Below are 20,132 nucleotides of genomic sequence, written 5' to 3'. Positions count from 1 at the left end.
GGCTGCGGTGAGCAGGAAGCTCTGCTCTGCAGTGTGCGTGAACTATGTGGCTGGCCTGGGCCCCTCGGGAGTTGAGGACCCACGGAAATGGTGTACAGTCTGAGGACCTGGTCGCCTCCCTCGCCCACAGGCAGGACCCGACAGGTGCAGCTCACCTGGAAATGGTCCAGCATCTGCTTCCAAGACAGGAGCAGCAAAGCCTCTTTCCGGACCTTCCTGGGGATCTCAGAGTAGAGGAGGGAGTTCTCTCGGCTGCCATAAGGCATCCCTTGGGGGAAGAGGAGAAAAACAGAATGGGTGACTTGGCCCAGCACAGGGCCAGGCCAGCCTCAGGCTCTCCGTGCCTGGGTCCAGCTGGTTCCTTCTGCTTCTATGTCATCCTGCCAGCACAACCTGGCTGCACACCCCTCCCCAGAGAAGCTACGAACCCAGGTTTAAGCATGTCAGCAGTAGTACCAGATCCTCCACGGCTGAGATGTGTGTGCTGAATTTCTTGGACTAAGTTACTGAAGAAACAGCACACACACAATAGAACAAAAAAAGGCTGGTCAGGGCTATCCAGCTCTCAACAGACGAGGCTCTGGTCTTCAATGTCCTTTATTAAAAGCTTCTGCAAAGGCCAGGAATTGCTCTAGGATTAGAGCAAGTGTGTGTCTAGTCAAGCATCTCCTCCCTTGGCACTGGTGACACTGGGACCTGGTCACTCTCTGTGGGAGACGTCCTGGGCACTGTGGCATGTGGAGCAGCATCCCTGGCCCCACCAGGAGTACCCCTAGTCATGATGACTATAGATGTCCCCAGATGTTGCCCAGAGGGCAGAACCTCCCCGACAGAACCACTGACCTAACCTTCTCTATAAAATTACAGTAGCTGCACAGTGAGGCTTCTGTGTGCATTAAATGAGATAAGAAATACAAAGCACTTAGCATATGTCACTCAGAGACATCAACCTAATTCCAGTAAGTTGCAGTTTTTCACATTCTCACATCTCTGATGTTGAGATGTGTCTTACTGTTGAAGGTGCTGTCCTGTTCTTAGTGGCAAATAAAACAATGGCAGATCTTCCAACCGGTAATGTCTTTACTTTGGATGGATGACAATACAATTGCTGTTAATAAAGTTAACGGCAGAGCCCTGGCCAGTAGCTCAGTGGTTATAGTGCTGCCCGTGCACTGAAGAGTCACAGGTTTGATTCCCAGTCAAGGGCACACCCCTGGGTTGCAGGTTTGATCTCTGGGTCCCCATTGGGGTGTGTGCGGGAGGCAACCAATTGATGTATGTCTTTCACATAAATGTTTCTTCTCCCCCCTCCCCTCCTCTCTCTCCCCTTCCCTTCCTTCCTTCCACTCTCTTTAAAAATCAATGGAAAAAATATCATTGGGGGAGAATGAACCAAAATAATAAAAATAATTGTTCTGTTTACAGTTATCTTTATAGGTAGCTTCTCGATACGGCAAGTGACATGGGTTTTCCACTTATGATAAAGTTGCTCACCAAGTATAGTTAGCAAAATAAAAGCATATTTAAAGAGAATTATTAGGTTAATAGGGTTCCTCTAAAAGTAGCTTTAAGGAAAACACGAAGTTAACTTAGATGGGCAGGTGGGTAGCACTCACAGTTCGATGCCTAAGGAGCCTTTAAGCTGCTTCCATTTGTTTCATCCCCAGCTGGAGGCGCAGACATGACACTGCCCGGCCACGCTGCCCACTGCACATGCTCTGGACAACCTCTGTCTGCAGAGTTCTGTGGGACAGCTGGAGCTTTCCAAATGGGAAGTCCAGGGTGTGGCCTTGCCAAGGATACTGGGACCACCTTCTCCCCAGCTCATGGCCTAAGCTAGCACATTCCCTGGATGAGCTGCCCTCAGCACCAGTGTCGGTGATGATCGGCGTGCAAGGCAGGGGTCTGAGATGACCAACGACTACCGCTGATTTCTGCCTTCACTGCCCCTCCTCTGCCTTCTCATTCCAGCTCTGTCCCCTCTTTAGGAACAGCACCCCATCTCCAATGCAACCACCATCTCTACCACCAAGCACTGTGGCCTGGGTGACTGGCCTGGTGGGGCATAGGACCCTGGATCTGGACATAGGACACAAGGACACAGTGGTCTTGTATTTCCTGCCTAAAGGGCCCCCAAAGCTGCCTGGGGCCCTGCGCCCTCCCTGTCCTATATGAGAGGCTCATGTGCCCCGGGGAGGGACAGGAGAGCCAGGAGAGGCTTTCCTGACGCTGCAGTTTGAGCCCTGGAACCTGAGCCACCGCCACCCCATCCTCCTGGCAGGAGCAGCCGCCACAGTCCCTTCTCTGATCCATCTTGAGTGCACTGGGCTTCATCAGGCGCATCTGAAAGAGCCTTCCCTGAGGACTCAGTGATTGGCTCCACATGCCCTGACGGGCAAAGCCTGGTGCCCACCGAGGAGGCAGGCGTCCCAGGGAAAGCAGGGGGAGGTGGCGCTTAGAGCAGCAGGCGAGGCATCGCCCTTGGAGGCCCCTTCTGTTCTATCCACAGAGTCGCTGACTGCCAGCATGCTCAGGTGCTGGGCTAGTGCAAAGCCATGTTATAAATACTTGGGGGGCTCTGGAGAGGGCTGCACCAGAAACCTGGACATGAAGTGAAGTCAGGGGTACCCTGAGGATAATTGAGTGATTCAGACTGGATCAGCTCAAGGGTGAGCAGTGTCACTCTGAAAGAGGCAGTACAGATCTGAACTGTTCTAGGCACACTTCGGGGTCTTTGCTGGGCCCACAGCCCTTGTCTCGAGCCACCCCTACTCACTGGGATGGGCCCTCAGAGCCTTCTGTGGACTTCGGGTACCGGCCCACCCCAGCTACAGACATGCCCACAGGCCGTGACCAATTGGACAAGTGGACATCTGACCTATGTTGAGCCGATCTGATTCCTTCTCCCAGAAACCCATTTCTGTTGTTGGCTAGAACCCTAGACGAGTAACCCTTTTACGGCAGGGCAGTAAAAGTGGACTCATGGAGAAGAACACACGCAGGGGACTGGGGGTGTGTGGGGTGTACCCAGAGATGCCCCTGCAACCTGGCTACAAGGTGTACTTCAGGGGTCCTCAAACTTTTTAAACAGGGGGCCAGTTCACTGTCCCTCAGACCGTTGGAGAGCCGGACTATAGTTTTAAAAAAACTATGAACAAATTCCTATGCACACTGCACATATCTTATTTTGAAGTAAAAAAACAAAACGGCAAAAACACCCGCATGTGGCCCGCGGGCCGTAGTTTGAGGACGCCTGGGTGGCTCAAAGGAGCTCAGAGGATTTCTGTCCCTTCCAGCAGCTCTGTAGATGGCTCTCAAAGATGTCCACACCCTAATCCCCAGAACCTGTGAATATGTTACATTCTATAGCAAAAGGGATTTTGCAAATGGGATTAAGTTAAGAATCTTAAACTGGGGAGATTAGGGTGGATTATCTACAGGTAATCATGCCTTATAAGGAGGCAGAGAGAGCCTTCAGACACAGAGGAGGCAGCGATGTGACCATGGAGGCAAAGACTGCGGCGATGCAGCTACAAGCCAGGGAATGGCAGCAGCCACCAGCAGCTGAAAGAGGCCAGAAACGATTCTCCCTTAGAGCCTCGGCAGGGAGCCCCGTGTAGCCCTGCCAACACCTTGATTTCAGCCCAGAGAAACTGATGTTAGAGTTCTGATGCCCTGACTGTGAGAGGATAAATCTTGGTTGTTTTAAGCCACCTACTTACTTGGTGGTATTTTGTTACAGAGGCAGCCCTAGGAAACTCTTGACCTGGATGGAATCTGAACTTGAGTGAGTGAGTGACCAAAGAAAGTGGAAAAAGGGATTGAGGGGGGCCAGGAAACTGCAGGGAAAAGAGGCAACAGCTCACCAGACGCCTGAATCTTGGCCACTTTCAGTCCTAACAGCCAAGCTCCTCCTTGTCTAAATGAAGCTTGAAGCACACACATCCAGCCCTAATTTCTCCGAGGCTAGACCTGGCAAACTGTTTTCTGTAAAGGGCCGTACAGTAAATATTTTCAACTTTGCAGGCCATCTGACCTTTGTTACACCTATATTCCAAAGCAGCCATCGACAGAAATAAACGAGTGGGCATGCTGGGCATCAGTAAAACTAGATTTCCAAAAGCAGCCGGCTGTCTCTTGATGACCCGCATGCTAGTCCACTCTCCTTTCTGACCCTGTGCTTGCCAACCGCCATCGGGTTCCATGTGGGTCTCTATGAGGAGGGCCCGCATCGACTGCGGGCAGCGGCGAGCCATCAGATGTCCATCTAGATCACAGTCACAATCATTAGCATGGGGTTAACCTCAGGCAGAATGACCTTCATTCGTCCATTCCATCACTCACTCCGATACTGACTGAGGGCGGAGGGCATGACCAGGAATGGGCACTGTCCTAGGGGCTGAGGATACAGAGAGACTGATCCGGGCCCCGGAAGCTGAGAGTGCTGAGCACGGAAACCTGCCTTGGGTCAACAATCATGTGTCACGCTGCTTTCAAACACACTTGGAACTGTATCTGCTCTGTGACACTTTTAGGTAAAGCTGGGCAACATTCACTTGCTCAGCAGATATTAACTGTCTACCTCCTAGGAGCCAGGCTAGGGCTTGGCTTCAGGGTACCCTGAAGCTTCCCACCTGGCCCGGCAGGGAACACACACACGTGAACAACTGCAGATGTGTAGAATGCTGCTCCACAGGAGCACACCCCGAGGAGAAGGAAGTGATTATTGTTAACATGCTTATCCAGGTATCTGGGGCAGCCACGAAAAAATGTGGCAGGCCATCCTCTGTTGTTAAGACCACAGGGCGCACGATTGTGCAATCACAGAGCTTTCATGAGCCTTCTTTTATTATCTATCTATCTCTCTCTCTATCTATCTATCTATCTCTCTATCTATCTATTTATTTATATCTCCAGCCAAGGATATGGTTTTACTGATTTTTAGAAAGAGAGAGACACAGACATCAATTGTTTGCCTCTCATACTCTCCCTGACCGGGGACCAAACCCACAACCTAGGAATGTGAGAATCGAACTGGGAACCTTTTTGGTGTATGGGATGATGCTCCAACCAGCTGAGCCACCCGGCCGGGGCTTTCCATGGGCCTTCTTAACACTTCACTCCACAGCCAGAGCCTACTGGAGTTTCTTGTGGCTCCCGCCGCGGAGGGAGTCCCACAGCTCCCAAGCCCAGCCCAGGAACAGGCCCAACTGACTGGTACAGAAACCATCTCAGTGGCTCAGGCCCATGTTCCAGGCCCGAACCATAGCACCCTGCAGCACAGATGGGGCGGCACTGGCCTTGCCCCCCTCACCTGCACAGCTGACCCTCTTGAGGACCCTGGGCCAGACCTTCATGGTGAACAGATGTCTGTCGGGGGCATGGCAGTTTGCGCAGGGCCAGGCCCATCTATTTGGACCTTCTAACTACGAGGACCAGCTGACGTGTGGACACTAGAGGCCTTAGTAACAGCCATCCCAGAAACACTGTCCTGCTCAAGGGCAGCCCCCGGGCCCAAAGGAGCCAGAGGGCCCGCAGGGACACGGGAGGCTTACCGAGGTAGTAGAGGCGGTGCGAGTGGGGGCTTGACTCATCTGTCTTCTGCACAAACTGGAAGTCATGAGGAGCCTTGTTGACGATCAGGCCCGAGTTCTTGCGGCTGCCGTGGATGATGTTCCGGAGCCCTTCCCACGAGTGCTTCTGCACCTGGAAGTGGGTTGCCGGGTCCTCCATCTCGACTGTGTCGCCTGGGTCGGACATCGGCACCCCAGTGGCCATCCTCTCCGCCCTCTCAGAATTCAGCGAGAAGCTATGAGGAGGAAGGGACAGGCAGGAAGAAAATGAGAAGGGAAGTGGTACCTGAGTTCCATTTACAATCTGCCTCCTCATCAGACACTCCAATTCCCCCTGCCAAACCCCACACTGTGCAACTTTCCCTGTCCCCTAAATATTTCTTAAATTGCTACACTTCTCTCCAACACCATGTCGGCTAAGATCCAAGCCAACATCACTTCTCAGCTGAATGATGGTAACTGTCTACCAACTCAAAACCCTTTCTTGGGGGTTTTCCCTTCAGTGAAAGCCAGTCCTCATATTGGCCTTCAGAGCTCTGTCCTCTGCCTCAGCCACTCTTGAACCTCATTCCCTGTCATCACTATGCCCCAGGCGAACTGGCCTTCTCTCAGCTCCTCAAACAGCCCAGACTCCTTTCCACCCCAGGGCCTTTGCTCATGCTGTTCCTTCTGCCGGAACACTTTTTATTTTTTTAAATATATTTTATTGATTTTTTACAGAGAGGAAGGGAGAGAGACAGAGAGCTAGAAACATCGATGAGAGAGAAACATCGACCAGCTGCCTCCTGCACACCCCCCACTGGGGATGTGCCCGCAACCAATGTACATGCCCTTAACCGGAATCGAACCTGGGACCCTTCAGTCCGCAGACCGACTCTCTATCCACTGAGCCAAACCGGTTTCGGCCGGAACACTTTTTAAACTCCTCTCTTTGCTCAAGTAACATCAAATCAGATCTCAGCTTAAATATCTGTCAGGTCCTTAGAAACTTTCTATGACCATCATACCAAAGCTGGCCTCTCCGTTCATCTTTCACATGCCACCCACAGAGAATGCGTCACAATGATGGCCTGTCAATCGCCTGGCTCCCCCATGTCTGTCCTATTCATGGCTGAGTCCCCAGAACCTCACGTGGCCCTGGCACAGCGGGCATTCCACAGAGAGCCATGGAAGACCACTGGCCCATGCACAGAAGCCTGAGCACAGAGAATTCATCAGCTTGCTGGCCAGCAGGGAAAACTTGCGCCTCACCGGAGGCGCTCAGAGAAGCAGGCAGATGTTCCCCGGGACCGTGAGAACTCGGTGAGAGAGGGCATGTGCACACCCTCCCCTCAGAGGCCATTCCACTCCAGAGCAGCTGTGACCGTGCAGAGGCCCCCTCCCTCCCTCTCCCACCCACGCTGCTGAGCACACTTCTTGACCAGACTGGCCTGGCCGGGCAAATATTTGTTTTAGAGAAATCTAAACACAAACATGGTGACCCAGTTGTGGAAGAGCCAGGGCCATCGCATGAGGCCATCCAAAACGAGCGCAATGAGCTGGGGTGTCCTGCCCCTTAGTCAGTTCAGCTCCTCCTAGACTGGCTCTGAGGACACAGACCACAGGCCAGCAGAGCCTTCAGGGCCCTCGGGTCAAACAAACCAAACCCAGAGATGGCGGGAGACTCACTGAGGGGTGATAGGTGGAACCGGCTGAGCATTCCAGAACCCACACGGACCCAAGCACCGCCAGCAACAAGCCCAGAAAACCAAGCCAGGGGGACTCCTCTCACCATCCAGCCCTCCCAAACTCTGCTACCACAACTCAAGCCTTGTTCACAGCAGAAAAAGAGACTGTGACCTCCAGGGTCCCCAAAGGGAACCCCAGAAGCAAAGAGCCTGGAGAAAGCACTCACAAAGTCGAATGGCTTATCTCCACAGCAAAGAGTGATAAAAAAGATCTTGCCTCCAATCGCTACAGAGAGTCCAAGGAGCGAAAATGCGATCCAGGAGATGAGAAATGAAATGAAACATCGGAGAAACGTCTAAGAATCTTCTAGATGCAGTGGGGCAGCCCGAGCTCCCAGACAGGCGAAGGCGTGGTGCTAAGTCAGGCTCTCCACTCGCCTCTCTTCTCCCGGAGGCACAGCCCTGACGGCAGGAAGAGGCCGGGGAAGAGGGACAGGTGGACGAAATGGGGCCCCGGTGAAGCAAGTCTGTGCCGGCCCTTCGCCATCCAGCGCCAGCCTGTGCTGGCCTTCCTGAGTCAAGAGTTTACACAGCTGGGAAATGAAAGTGGACCGCAAGGCTCTTAGGCCATGTCCACCTCCACTTTCTTTCTGCCAATCGGGAGGGCGCCTCCACAGCCTGTGACACCACCGGCAAACAGTGCAGGACATCCGGTTCAGCCACTGTCAAGGCCTGACGGGAGCTCTGTGATCTCTGCCTGAGCTGGTGCTCCAAGAGCTGGGGCCACCACCCGGCATCAACCAGAGACCCGAGTGGGGCCTGTGATGAGGGAAGCAGGTGGGAGGCAAGAAGAAACCGTGGATCCTGAGCTCTGGGAAAGTTCAGGCCAACCACAGATAAGGCAGGAAGGGAGGCAGGTGCTGGGCAGGTGCTGGGCAAGGGTAGGTGAGGAGCCGGGGCAGGGGCAGGGCATACTCCCGCGGGTCTCTCCCTATGTCCCTGAAGCTGGGGGTTCCCAGGAAGCAGCAGGCTACTCTCTGCCCAGCACCACTGAGGCCCCCAGCTCTTAGGACCAGTCTCACACAGAGTCAGTGGGCAGTCCAGCCTGTGCCCACCCGGGACCTAAGGCACACGAGAAGAGAGACATGGGTTCCCATCACTATCTGACACCTGACACGTTCACCCATCAGACATGGGGACTGCATGTTCTCAGAGCCTGCATCTTGGGAATGAATCACCATGTTTAGCGTCTTCCAGAATCATCTTTGATACCTTCCTGCCTCCCCAAAAGCAAATGAGCCTGAGATTGTTAGAAAACTGAGACTGACATAGGTCAACCTGGTCGAGAAATTCCTACAGTTTCTTCAGTTCACGCCAGACTCCACACGTGGAATTTACCAAACTCATGAATCTTGTGTGTGTAATTACCTTTAGTCCTCACTGTAAGCTTGGGAGGTGAGTTTCAGGCTCAGCTCCATCTGAGAGCCTGCAAAGTGGGCTCAAAGAGGTCAAATGGCCTGACCAATGTCACCCCCAGGGGAGGGGAGCCCAAGTCTCACATCCTAACCACCAGGCCAGCAGTGCTCAACTAGGGCTGATCCCGTCCCCAGGGGACACTGGGCAATCTCTGGGGACTTGTGTGGTTGCCATGACTGGGGGTGTTCCTGACATCAAGTGGGTTGGGGCCAGGATGCTGTTCAACAACCCACACTGCCCAGGACAGCCTCACAGAGCGTGATCTGGCCCCAATGCCAGCAGTGCCAGGGCTAAGAAACCCTGCGCTAGCCCACACTGTCACCTCACGCAAAACAGCCAGAACTTCACCTTAGAGAAATGCAGAAATATAGGGGTGTGAGGGTGCAAAGGAATCTTCCCAGACCTAAGATTCTGCAACATCCCCGGCAATCAGAGCTCCCAAAGCCATGCGCCTCACCTCCTCCAACTTCCTGTGTTTGAGTTGTTGTCCAGGCGTAGCTTCTTAACCGTCCGCATTAACCACTTGGCTGATCAGGAAGGTGGGGGAGCCTGCAAAGGGAGAGACCACAGGGCTGCAACTCCCAGCAGGCAATCCAGGGGTGCAAGCTCTCCCCTGCTTCTCCCGCTTCTCACTTCCTCGGGCAGCCCTCCATGCCTCTGGGGAACACTCAATGCCAAGGCCATTCTGATGCCCTGGCCTGAAATTTGAGAGGGTGCCTGACATTTGCCAGAAAACAGCATCTCTTTGCCTAGCAGCTCTCCCAAGGTGAGAAGTCCCTGAGAAGATGAGAGTATCAAATGACTCCGAGGATCCCACCCACACACTGGCCAGAAATGGAATAAAGCCAAATTCCCCACTGTGGATGCTCCCTGATGGCCCGCCTGACCTCCCCTGCTCCCCTGCCCTTGACCATGATCTCCAGCACATTGGCCTTACTCTTCCCTAAACACACCACTCTCGTTCCCACTCCAGGCCCTTTGCACTTGCCAGTCCCTCTGCCTGGGATACCCTTTCCCTCCTTTTCGTATGACCTGCTTGCTCTTATCCTTTGGGTTTCAATGTCACCTCTTCAGAGGTCTTTCCAGGCCTGAATCCAAAGTTGCTAACTTGTCACCCCCATCACAACACCTGGTCTTCCTGCACAGCACTTGCTCTAGGACAGTGGTTCACAAAGGGGACAACTCTGCCTCACGAGGGGACCCTTGGTGATGTCTGGAGACATTTTCTGGTTGTCACCATTGATGGGGGTGGGGGTGCTACTGGTATCAAGGGGGTGAAGGTCAGGAATGAGACTCAATACCCCGCAATGCCCAGGACTGTCCCCACAACAGAGAATGATCTGCCCCCAGTGCTAAGGGGAAAACACTGCATTCATTATTTGGGGAAAAAGTTTGAGTTAGATCCTTAGGCTCACAATAGACACCAGAATAAGATCCCTTCCCTAACCGGTTTGGCTCAGTGGATAGAGCATCGGACTCAAGGGTCCCAGGTTCGATTCCAGTCAAGGGCATGTACCTTGGTTGTGGGCACATCCCCAGTAGGAGTTGTGCAGGAGGCGGCTGATCGATGTTTCTCTCTCATTGATGTTTCTAACTCTCTCTCCCTCTCCCTTCTTCTCTGTAAAAAATCAATAAAATATATTTGAAAAAATAAATAAATAAAATAAAACCCTGATGGTATAAACCAGAATGACCCCCAGTGGCTGTGAGTCACTCTCTCTGCCTCCCCACTCAATTCACGTATTTATTTATTTTTTTTTAAAATATATTTTATTGATTTTTTACAGAGAGGGAGAGAGATAGTTAGAAACATTGATGAGAAACACCGATCAGCTGCCTCCTGCACGCCCCCTACTGGGGATGTGCCCGCAACCAACGTACGTGCCCCTGACCGGAATCGAACCTGGGACCTTTCAGTCTGCAGGCCGACGCTCTATCCACTGAGCCAAACCGGTTTCGGCTCAGTTCACGTATTTAAATGTGTGCAGCATCCTAGGACCCCAGCAAACCAAATGACTAGAGAACACAGTATCTCCTGGGGGGAGGGGTAAATGGGATCCCCTAATCCAGGATGTCTCAACCAGGGCCAATTCTGGCCCCCAGGGGACATTTTTGGTTGTCACTGCTGGAAGGCGTGCTACTAGCAATCTGATTGGTGGAGACACAATTCCACGATGCACAGGATGGCCCTCTCCCTCCACCCCACAAAGAATGACTTGACCCCAAATATCACTAGTTCTGAGGCTGAGAACCCTGCTCTGAGCAAGTGAGCACTCCTTACTGGGATGCCCGCTCCACGAGAGCAGGACAGCTATCCTATTCCTGCTGTGTCCTGAGCCCAGCCATGCCTCGCACATAGGAAGCACTCAGTAAGCATTTTGGGTTGGGTGAGCTTGTTCCCCCTCACCTGAACACTGTCTAAAGTCGAAGGGACCTCTGGTTTGGTTGGCACCCAACAACCTTCTCAACAAGCTGGGTCCCAGGACAACAGGCAGGTGCCCAGATACTTAAAGAAAAAGCAGGACAGAGATCATGCAGGAGGTGAAGCAACATGTCACCACAAGAAGCACTGGTTTCTCTCTCAGTGCAGTGTGAAGAGTGGGCTCTGGGCATCAGAAAGGTATGGGTCCAAATCCTGGCTCTGCCACAGCCAAGCTGTGTGACCCTGGGGAAGTCACTTAACTTCTCTGGGCCCCAATTTCCCCCAGCGATAAAATGGGACTGCAGTGGGGCTACTGTGAGGATTAAATGAGATTGCACAGGGCAAGGCCTGGCATAGTAGAAACTACATGACAGCTAATATTGTTGACTAAGCAAGTTATTTAAAATCACATCCCTTTCAAAAGCCAGAGTTCCCACCATTCACTGACCAAATACCAGGCACTGTGTTAGGTGTGGGAGACTGCAGCCACACCTCTGCCAAATTCGGCTGGAATCAGCACTCTCCACTTTCTCATCCCTGGTCTTTCAGGGGGTACATATGGGGTCGGGGGTGGGGCAGCTAGACCGGGATGCTGGATGGAAAGAAAAGCCTCCAGCAAAAGCACACCAAACCGCAGCTACTGGCCTGGGTCCCAGCCAACTGTCCCTGCGGGCGGTGACCCCAGGGTTGTAGAAAACCACTTCCTGCCAACTTCTATATCCTGGAACAGGCAGATGAATCCCACTCGCCCACACCCAGCCTGCCTGGCCGCCCCACCTCCGCACAACTGACCTTCTAAAGGGTCCAGAAAGCCTCCATTCCAGCTGCAGGTGCGGGACACAAGACCTTGACAGAGGGAATGTGTCATGAACACAGTGGGTTAACGGAGGGACTGACTAGTCACCGGGGAGTCCCGACTGTCTGCCTGATTCTCTCTACCGGGGCTGTTTCCAGCCAGCCGCACAGCCCTGTGGTCCTGAACCACGCCTAGGAGACAAGTCCTCCCAGGGCCCAGTCCCCCAGGACCCAGCCAGGGACGACAGGGATTGGTGACCGCAGTGCACATCTGGGCTCCAGTCCCAGCTCCTCGAAAGCAGGCTTTTTTTTTACGGAGCCCAGGGACTTCCTCACGGAGGGGGAAGGGAGGGTTGACAGGAGTGGAGGCAAAGGGAAGGGCTGCCTCGGAGGGCTCAGGGGCAGCATCGAGGTCGGGAAGTGTCCAGGCTGGTCTGAGACGGTGTGGGAGGAAGGTGGCGGCCGGACGGGCCTGGCGATGGGGATTGGGGGGAGCTGAGAAGAGAGGCTGGACCCTGCGGGGACGTGGAAGCGGAGGGCCCAGCGCTGGGCAGGGGGCAGCACGCGGGTCAGAGAGGTGGCCTCCACTCTCCTATTTGCGTGGGAGATGGAGAAAGTGGGGACCTCCAGAGCCTGCGAGGAAAGGAGGCGTGCTCGGGTAAGGCCCCCCCGGAAGGGGCCCGAGCAGCCAGGTGGCGTGCAGCGCCGGGATGGGTGGGGAGGAGGCCGGCCAGGCAGAGGCGGAGAGGGGGCCCAGCAGAGGAGGGCGGGCGGCGAAGAAGGGGAAGGAGAGGCCGGAGCGGAGAGGAAACCGACCAGGGGCTGGAGAGACCAAGAGTGCGGTCCGCGGCGGGGCGGGGGCAGGGAAGCGGGGGCGGAGGGTACGGGCCCGTCACGGCGATTCAGGGTCGCGGCCGAGCGGGATGGGGCGCGGGGCGCTGCTCACCAGGGCTCGGGGCCGGCGCGGGCGGCGGCCGGGCTGGCCGGGTCGTCCCGGGGCCGGAGCGCCTCAGACTCGCGGCTCCATGCGGCCCCGGAAGTGGCGGGCGCGGGGGACAGCGGAGGAGGCGAGCACGGGGTACTCCGAGGCTCGGGACCCTTTGACCCGGAAGTCGAGCGGCCCAGGCGGCGGCCCGGGATTGGCCACGGCCGGCGCCGGCACCCAGGCTTCCGCGGCGCTGGGGGGACGTGCGGCGCGGCAGGGCGGACGGCGGCGTGGAACATCCGAGGGCGGTGTCCTCCGAAGCGCGGAGGGACGCGTGGGAGAGACATCCCATTATTTGGTATGGCAGCCAATCCAATGTGTTTCCTATTAAAGATCCTTGGAGAAGGCTGGTTTGCCGGGGCGTTGGTGGTATAGTGGTTAGCATAGCTGCCTTCCAAGCAGTTGACCCGGGTTCGATTCCCGGCCAACGCAACCCAGTTAATCACTTTTTTCTCTTCCCTTTACTCTCCATCTAAAGTTTTATGGTAAAGTAATCGAGCTAGAATTTAAATTGCTTTGACTTAGAAATGATTTTTTAGAATTCTACCGTCATTTCTAAAAAGACAAGGATACAGAAGAAAAAAAAAATCACTGAACCAGAATTTCCATGAAGTTACTTGGAAGTAAATTTTAAAATTCTGTAATAAAGAAACAAAATTAGCGTGTTTCCGCCTGGGAGGAGATCTTTCGCGTGTGAGGCGAACGTGGTAACAGTTACAATACGGAAACCATCGGGGGCAAGACCTTTTATGATGGTTATTCAGAGCCGATGTTACAAAAGTTGTTACATTATAGTTTCTGAAATGAATACTGTATCATTTGGTTGCGGTCGTCCGAGATGATTTCCGCTTTTCCTAAATGCTCATCTCACTTGCTTGATGCAATGGAAGCTGGGAAGAGGAAAACACCCAATAAACACATCTTTATTAGTTTATCAACACACGTCCCATTAAAACAAAGACAAAAATTGCTCACAAACCCATGCTGAAACCAATGTTCGTCTCTTAGAATCTTTATTGAAAATATCACCTAAGTGTCTACAGATATTTACAATGTTGCTTCAGCCAAAACCACTTTCTACAAGAACTTTCTATAAAGTACTTTTATTGTCTACACACTACGTTCAGGAAATTTTGAAGGAAAAAAAAAGACATAGAAGTTAATTAAAATCACTTTTCATCTCATAACCCATAGCTAACGTGCTTGCATTCTCTTTTTTAAAATAGTAGAGGGGAGGGAGGTTATGGCAAGAATTTAAGGTCAGACTGCTGTAAAATCTTTCCACCCTCCCTCTCTCCCTCCGCAGGGCCAGAATTAGGGTGAGGAGAGTAAGACACTGACCTCAGGTGCAAAAATTAAGGGGGCTTCAAAAAACTCAATCGAGGTAAATATTTTAATGCACTACTATAAAATATCAAATTAATGGCAAAATAACTCCATAATGAATAAAATATCAAGTTTTCATCGAGACAGGTGTTGGCAATGCCTTGCCAACCCATATATTGGAGTCTGAAATCAGTGCAAAACTGTGTGCCTCTTTATACCTCTTTTTATGTATTTTAATGGCTATTTCTCCCCAGAACATTATTAAAAATAGATTGAAACTTAAAAGTAGGTATATTGAAATGCACAATGTTAAGAACTTATTATAATTTTACTTTCCTGTGTGTATTGGAAGCTAACACTTTATAACTTGTTCAAAATCTACTTTAGGGGGAAATTAAAAATTACATAACACATATATTGAGAGGCACACATTTTCCCTTTTGTCTCAGAGCCCAGTACGACCCAGCAGGGCAGTCACATAGGAATATATACTAATCCTTCTGTATTCATTTCCTACTGCTGCTGTGACAATTTACCACAAATACTTGTGTGGAAACAACACAAGTTTGTTATCTTGCAGTTCTGGGCGTCAGAAATCCAAAAATGGGTCTTAGGGGGCTACAGACCAGGTGTGGGCAGGGCTGGCTCCTCCTGGAGGCTCCAGAGGAGCATCTGGTCCCACCTGTTCCAGCTTCTAGAGGCCACTGCATTCCTGGCTCATGGTCCTGCACCTTTCCAATTTCTGGTCTTACTGTCACATCTCATTCTTTGATTTTGACTCTCTTGCCTTCCTCTTACAAGGACCCCTGTGATTATATTAGGCCCACCCAGATAATGTAAAATAATTTTCCCCATCTCCAGGTCCTAAACTTCATCCCATCTGCAAAGGTCTTTTTTTCCATATAAGGAGGCATAGTCACAGGTCCCGGAGATTAGGATGTGGATTTGGGGAAGTGGCATTATTCTGCCGACCACAACTTCCCTCCTCATTAAACCTCCTTCTGTAACATTTTGTACAGAGAGGAAGGGAGAGAGAGAGTTAGAAACATCGATGAGAGAGAAACATCGATCAGCTGCCTCCTGCACAGCCCCTACTGGGGATGTGCCCGAAACCAAGGTACATGCCCTTGACTGGAATCGAACCCAGGACCCTTCAGCCCGAAGGCCGATGCTCTATCCACTGAGCCAAACCGGTTTTGGCTGTAACATTATTTTTGACAGCTAAAGTAACATTCCATCTGTCCATCCATCTATCCATTTGTGTGTGTGTGTTTTTTAAATATGTTTTTATTGATTTCAGAGAGGAAGGAAGAGGGAGAGAGAGAGAGAAACATCAATGATGAGAGAGAATCATTGATCAGCTGCCTCCCGCATGCCTCCTACTGCGGATGGAACCTGCAACCCCGGGCATGTGCCCTTGACAGGAATCGAACCTGGGACCTTTAAGTTCACAGGTCGACGCTCTATCCACTGAGCCAAACCGGCTAGGGCTATCCATTTGTTCACTGAACAAGAATTTACTGATCATCTACTTGGTGAACTTGGGAGTGGTAGAGGGGGCGAGAAGGGCAGAAGTTCAAGCTGGGACTGGTGATGAGGGAACTGTTCTTAGGGTTATTTAGAACCTAATATTGACCGGACTTACCACTTCACACCCACCCGGATAACTAGAATCAAGAAGACAGCCCTAGCTGGTTTGACTCAGTGGATAGAGCGTTGGCCAGTGGACCAAAGTGTCCCAGGTTCGATTCTGGTCAAGGGCACATATCTCAGTTGCAGGCTCCTCCCCAGCCCGGGCCCTGGTCAGGGCTCATGCAGGAGGCAACTAGTCAATGTGTCTCTCTCACATCGATGTTTCTCTCTGTCTTCCCCTCTCTCTCCCACTCCCCCTAAAAATCGATGGAAAAATATCCTCGGGTGAGGACCAAAAAATAAACAAAACAAAACAGCTTGCGATTCCTCAAAAGGTTGCATGTAGAATGACCATCTGACCCAGCAAGTGCACCCCTATCTACCCAAGAAAATAGAAGGCATACATCCCCACAAAAACTTTCCCATAGAATTCACAGCAGCATGATTCACCAGAGCCCACGGAGGGACACAGTGTGGTGGCTCAGGATGTCAGTTAGATATTCTGGTGGAGGCTACACACTCAGAGGTAGCTGGGATGAAAACGATGATAATCCTGTCCTGCCACTAGGTGTCAGCAGGAGCACGGCTGGCAGAGCATGGCCCAGTGTTCCCACCCCCAACTCTGACCCCTCTCTGCTGCCCACCCCATCCTGCCTTCCACCTCCACCGAGCCCAGACCTCAGCATCTCAAAGTCAGGCACTTCCCTCCCCCAACACACATCTCGGTATTTGCAGAAGTGTCTGTCCCCAAGCAGGCAGGGGTGCTGGCCTTTCCCAGCAAGTGCCAAGCCAATCAAGGAGCCTTCAGCAAACATTGGAGGGAGAAAGGGGAAAGAGGAAGGAAGGAAGGTCAGTGCCTAGACTTTCAATGACTCCAGTCCGGGGAGCTTTCTCAGAGGCTCGCTGCTTCAGACCCCTGTGTGTGTCTGAGAATAACATGCATGGAATACTAGAAATGCATGCTTGGGACTGTTCTAAGAAAATGTCACTTTTTTAACTCATTGAGTCCTCCTAACAATTCCATGGTACAGGTTCTATCAGCATCTTCCATCTCCCCCCCCCCTTTTTTAATATTTTTATTGATTACAGAGAGAAAGGGAAAGGGAGAGAGAGATAGAAACATCAATGATGAGAGAGTCATTGACCAGCTGCCTCCTGCACACCCCACATTAGGGATGGAGCCCACAACCGGGGCATGTGCCCTGACCGGGAATCAAACCGTGACCTCCTGGTTCATAGGTTGACACTCAACCACTGAGCCACATTGGCTGGGCAGATGGTCTCTCTTAGGTTGATGTTTCTCTCTTTCTCTCCCCCTCCTCCCTTCCTCTCATTCTGTCTGAAAATCAATGGGGAAAAAATAACCTCTGGTGAGGATTAAAAATAAACAAACAAATAAATAAATATAAAATAATGATAATGAGCTTAGTTAAGTAGTAGTAAGATGATGACAGTAGGAGCCAGGTCCCTACTACGTGTTTCAATCACTTCTTTACTATGACAGACGCTATGGGGGTTGAGATGCTCATGCCCATTTTGCAGTTGGGGAAATTAAGGCTCAGATTTAAGTTCCTCTAGGAGCTGTGTACTGGAGAGAGGGAGAGCAGGAGATTTCATAAACAATCTCATTCACGTCACTGGCCCTCTGCAACAGCCCTACGCCAAATAAGAGTACTTTTTGCAATTGACAACTACTTTTAAGTTAAATGATCTGTTCCCTTAGTGTCAAAATGACAATAATCATGTTTATTCTCAATGCCATGGTGACAATTCTTTGATTGGTTACCAGGCGAGGTTTGCAGTAGCTGGGAACTCCCAACTCCACCATATCTTTGTCATTTTCATTGATTTATAAAACGATGCCTTGTGTCTGAGGCCATGTGGAGTCTGCCCCCATTCTTGCCATTGGTAGATCCTTAAATTCTATCTCACACACCTCAATCACCATGTCCACAATAACAGATAACATCTATTGAAGACCTGCTGGACAGTGGGCACTCTTCAATGCATTTTATCCTCACAACTACCCTATGAGGTGTGATTATGAATTCCATTATACAGATGGTAAAACTGAGGCCCAAAGAAGTGAAGCCACACAATTGGCTAGCTGGAAAGCCAGAATTTTATTTTTTATTTTTTTATTTTATTGATTTTTTTTTATTTGAGAGAGAGAGAGAGAGAGAGAGAGAGAGAGAGAGACATTCCACTCATTTACACATTTATTGGTTGATTCTTATATGTGCCCTGACCAGGGACCAAACCCACCACCTGGGTGTATGGGGAGGACGCTCTAACCCAGTGGTCTGCAAACTCATTAGTCAACAGAGCCAAATATCAACAATACAACGATTGAAATTTGTTTTGAGAGCCGAAAACCGACTTCTGCGCATGGGCCACGAAGTTTCAATCACACTGTACGTGCGCGTCCGCACTTGGTATTTTGTGGAAGAGCCACACTCAAGGGGCCAAAGAGCCGCATGTGGCTCGCGAGCCGCAGTTTGCCGACCACTGCTCTAACCAACCGAGCCACCTGGCCAGGGCAGGCGAGTGGGGATGTTAACGCTAGCATTCTGACTCGGGAACACACATTTCTAAACCCCGCCACAGGTAACCCAGGGCCTATAAATACAAGAAATGGCTTTCTCAAGCAAGAGGTGGCAACAAAGTAGTCTTGTTATTTTTGCTGTGGGGGGGCAGGAACGGTAGATAAAGCAGGCAGTTGGCAGAAGCTACAGAAGGGAGTCTGGGGGGGGGGGGCATGAGGAGTGAGACTTTCCTCCCTCCCTGTCTCCTTCCTTCTCCAGCTGCTCACCTCCCTGCATCTCAGGACCACTCTGCATGGTATTCTTAGCTCTGCACAATCCAACCATCACCCACCTGAAGGCTAGATGTAGGGAGAGATGGGACCTCAGAGGGGGAGTGATGGGGGGCATGAGAAAACGCTTCTTATTCCCCATCTGAATCCACCCCCACTCCTTTCATGCACGCCCTCCCCCCCACCCCCAACCTACTGGGATTTCCCCAGGACTGGGTCTCTCTCATTCTCTCTTAGGTGTCCTCGCAAACTCAGCCTCACGGTGTGGTGCTGGGCAGGAAGCTGTCCCCGTCTAAGCCTTAACTTCCTCATCTGTAAAATGGGGACCACAGTGCTATCTCATGGAGGGTAGTGGGAGGATTAAACAAAAGAAGGGCTAACCCTGGGGCTTGGCCCAACACAGAGCATTCCTGGTGAGTTTTATTTGGCACCGGGGCTCCTCTGGGTGAGGACACTAGAGCAGGTTCTGCCATTGACTGTCACCCACGGACACTTCTCGGTGCTTCAGATCCAACGTGGGGATTCTCACCCTTGATGCCCTCCTGGAGTCCACGAGGAAAAAGACTGACACCGAACCGCTGACCAGGCTGAGCTGTCATGCCCCCACTCACGTTCTAAATCACCAGCCCCATTTTCCAATTCCTTTGCTGCAGGATATCTGTGCACCAGACCGCTGGGCGCCCCCTTTCCCCTGCCACTCCACTGGAGAGCCGTGCAGCAAATCAAGAGGACGGACATCCCAGCAATCACAGCTGGCGCCACCACATCGCAGCAGCGTCTGGTGCTGACCTCCGTTTTCTCATCTGCAAAGTGGGGTTTGGACAGCACCTCCTCCTGGGGTTGTCGTGTGCTCTAAGTGGGCAACGATGCCCAGGAGGGTTGCCCAGGGCAGGCACCTGGCGCCCAGCAAGGCAGTGGTGCTGCAGATGCCCTTTCACCTGTTGCTCAGCCTGGTCCTCTCCCCAATCGCCCCCGACCTGTCCCCCCTCAGACAGAGAAACACTAAGTTCCATGACCTTCCTTTCAGAAATCTTGCTCTTTCTGCTTTTCCTCAAGCCAGGCGCATGTGCCTTAGCCATCAGTCTGTCCACAGAACACAATATGGTATTCAGGAAAGACATTAATTGTATGAATGAATGAATGAATGAATGAAGTTTCTCGACTCCCTTCTAGAATTCCTTTTCCTTTGTTTGAAGATGTAAGGCTGACTTGCCTAAGAGTCTACTACATTTGCTCACTATTCATACCAGCCCAGCCAGCGTGGCTCAGTGGTTGAGCATCGACCCAGGAACCAAGAGGTGGTGGGTTCAGTTCCTGGTCAGGGCACATGCCGGGGTTGGGGGCTCAGTCCCCAGTAGGGGTGCATGCAGGAGGCAGCAGATTAATGATGTTTCTCTCTCATCGATGTTTCTATCTCTCTATCCCTCTCCCTTCCTCTCTC

At 51.8% G+C, this 20,132-nt stretch overlaps 1 protein-coding gene across 3 annotated transcripts in view; it reads right to left on the bottom strand.

Moving 5' to 3' along the window:
* DPP9 (dipeptidyl peptidase 9) overlaps positions 1-13,054 on the bottom strand; it is a 39,413-nt gene extending 26,359 nt beyond the window's left edge. For 2 of the 3 annotated variants that reach the window (XM_079772106.1, XM_079772108.1), the window contains exons 1-5: positions 12,880-13,054; positions 11,931-11,984; positions 9,174-9,265; positions 5,556-5,809; positions 156-268 (exon numbers count right to left, since the gene is read on the bottom strand). In XM_079772106.1, the coding sequence (XP_079628232.1) occupies positions 156-268; positions 5,556-5,809; positions 9,174-9,232 (426 nt within the window). In that variant the 5' untranslated portion in view covers positions 9,233-9,265; positions 11,931-11,984; positions 12,880-13,054. The remainder of the gene's footprint in view (positions 1-155; positions 269-5,555; positions 5,810-9,173; positions 9,266-11,930; positions 11,985-12,879) is intronic. The other variant, XM_079772107.1, reaches the window with a different exon arrangement.
* Positions 13,055-20,132: the final 7,078 nt, after the last annotated feature.

This window comes from Cnephaeus nilssonii, assembly GCF_951640355.1.
Source record: "Cnephaeus nilssonii genome assembly, chromosome: 5".
In the NCBI taxonomy this organism is placed as follows: Eukaryota; Metazoa; Chordata; class Mammalia; order Chiroptera; family Vespertilionidae; genus Cnephaeus; species Cnephaeus nilssonii.
This window is presented reverse-complemented; position numbering and strand designations above follow the sequence as displayed.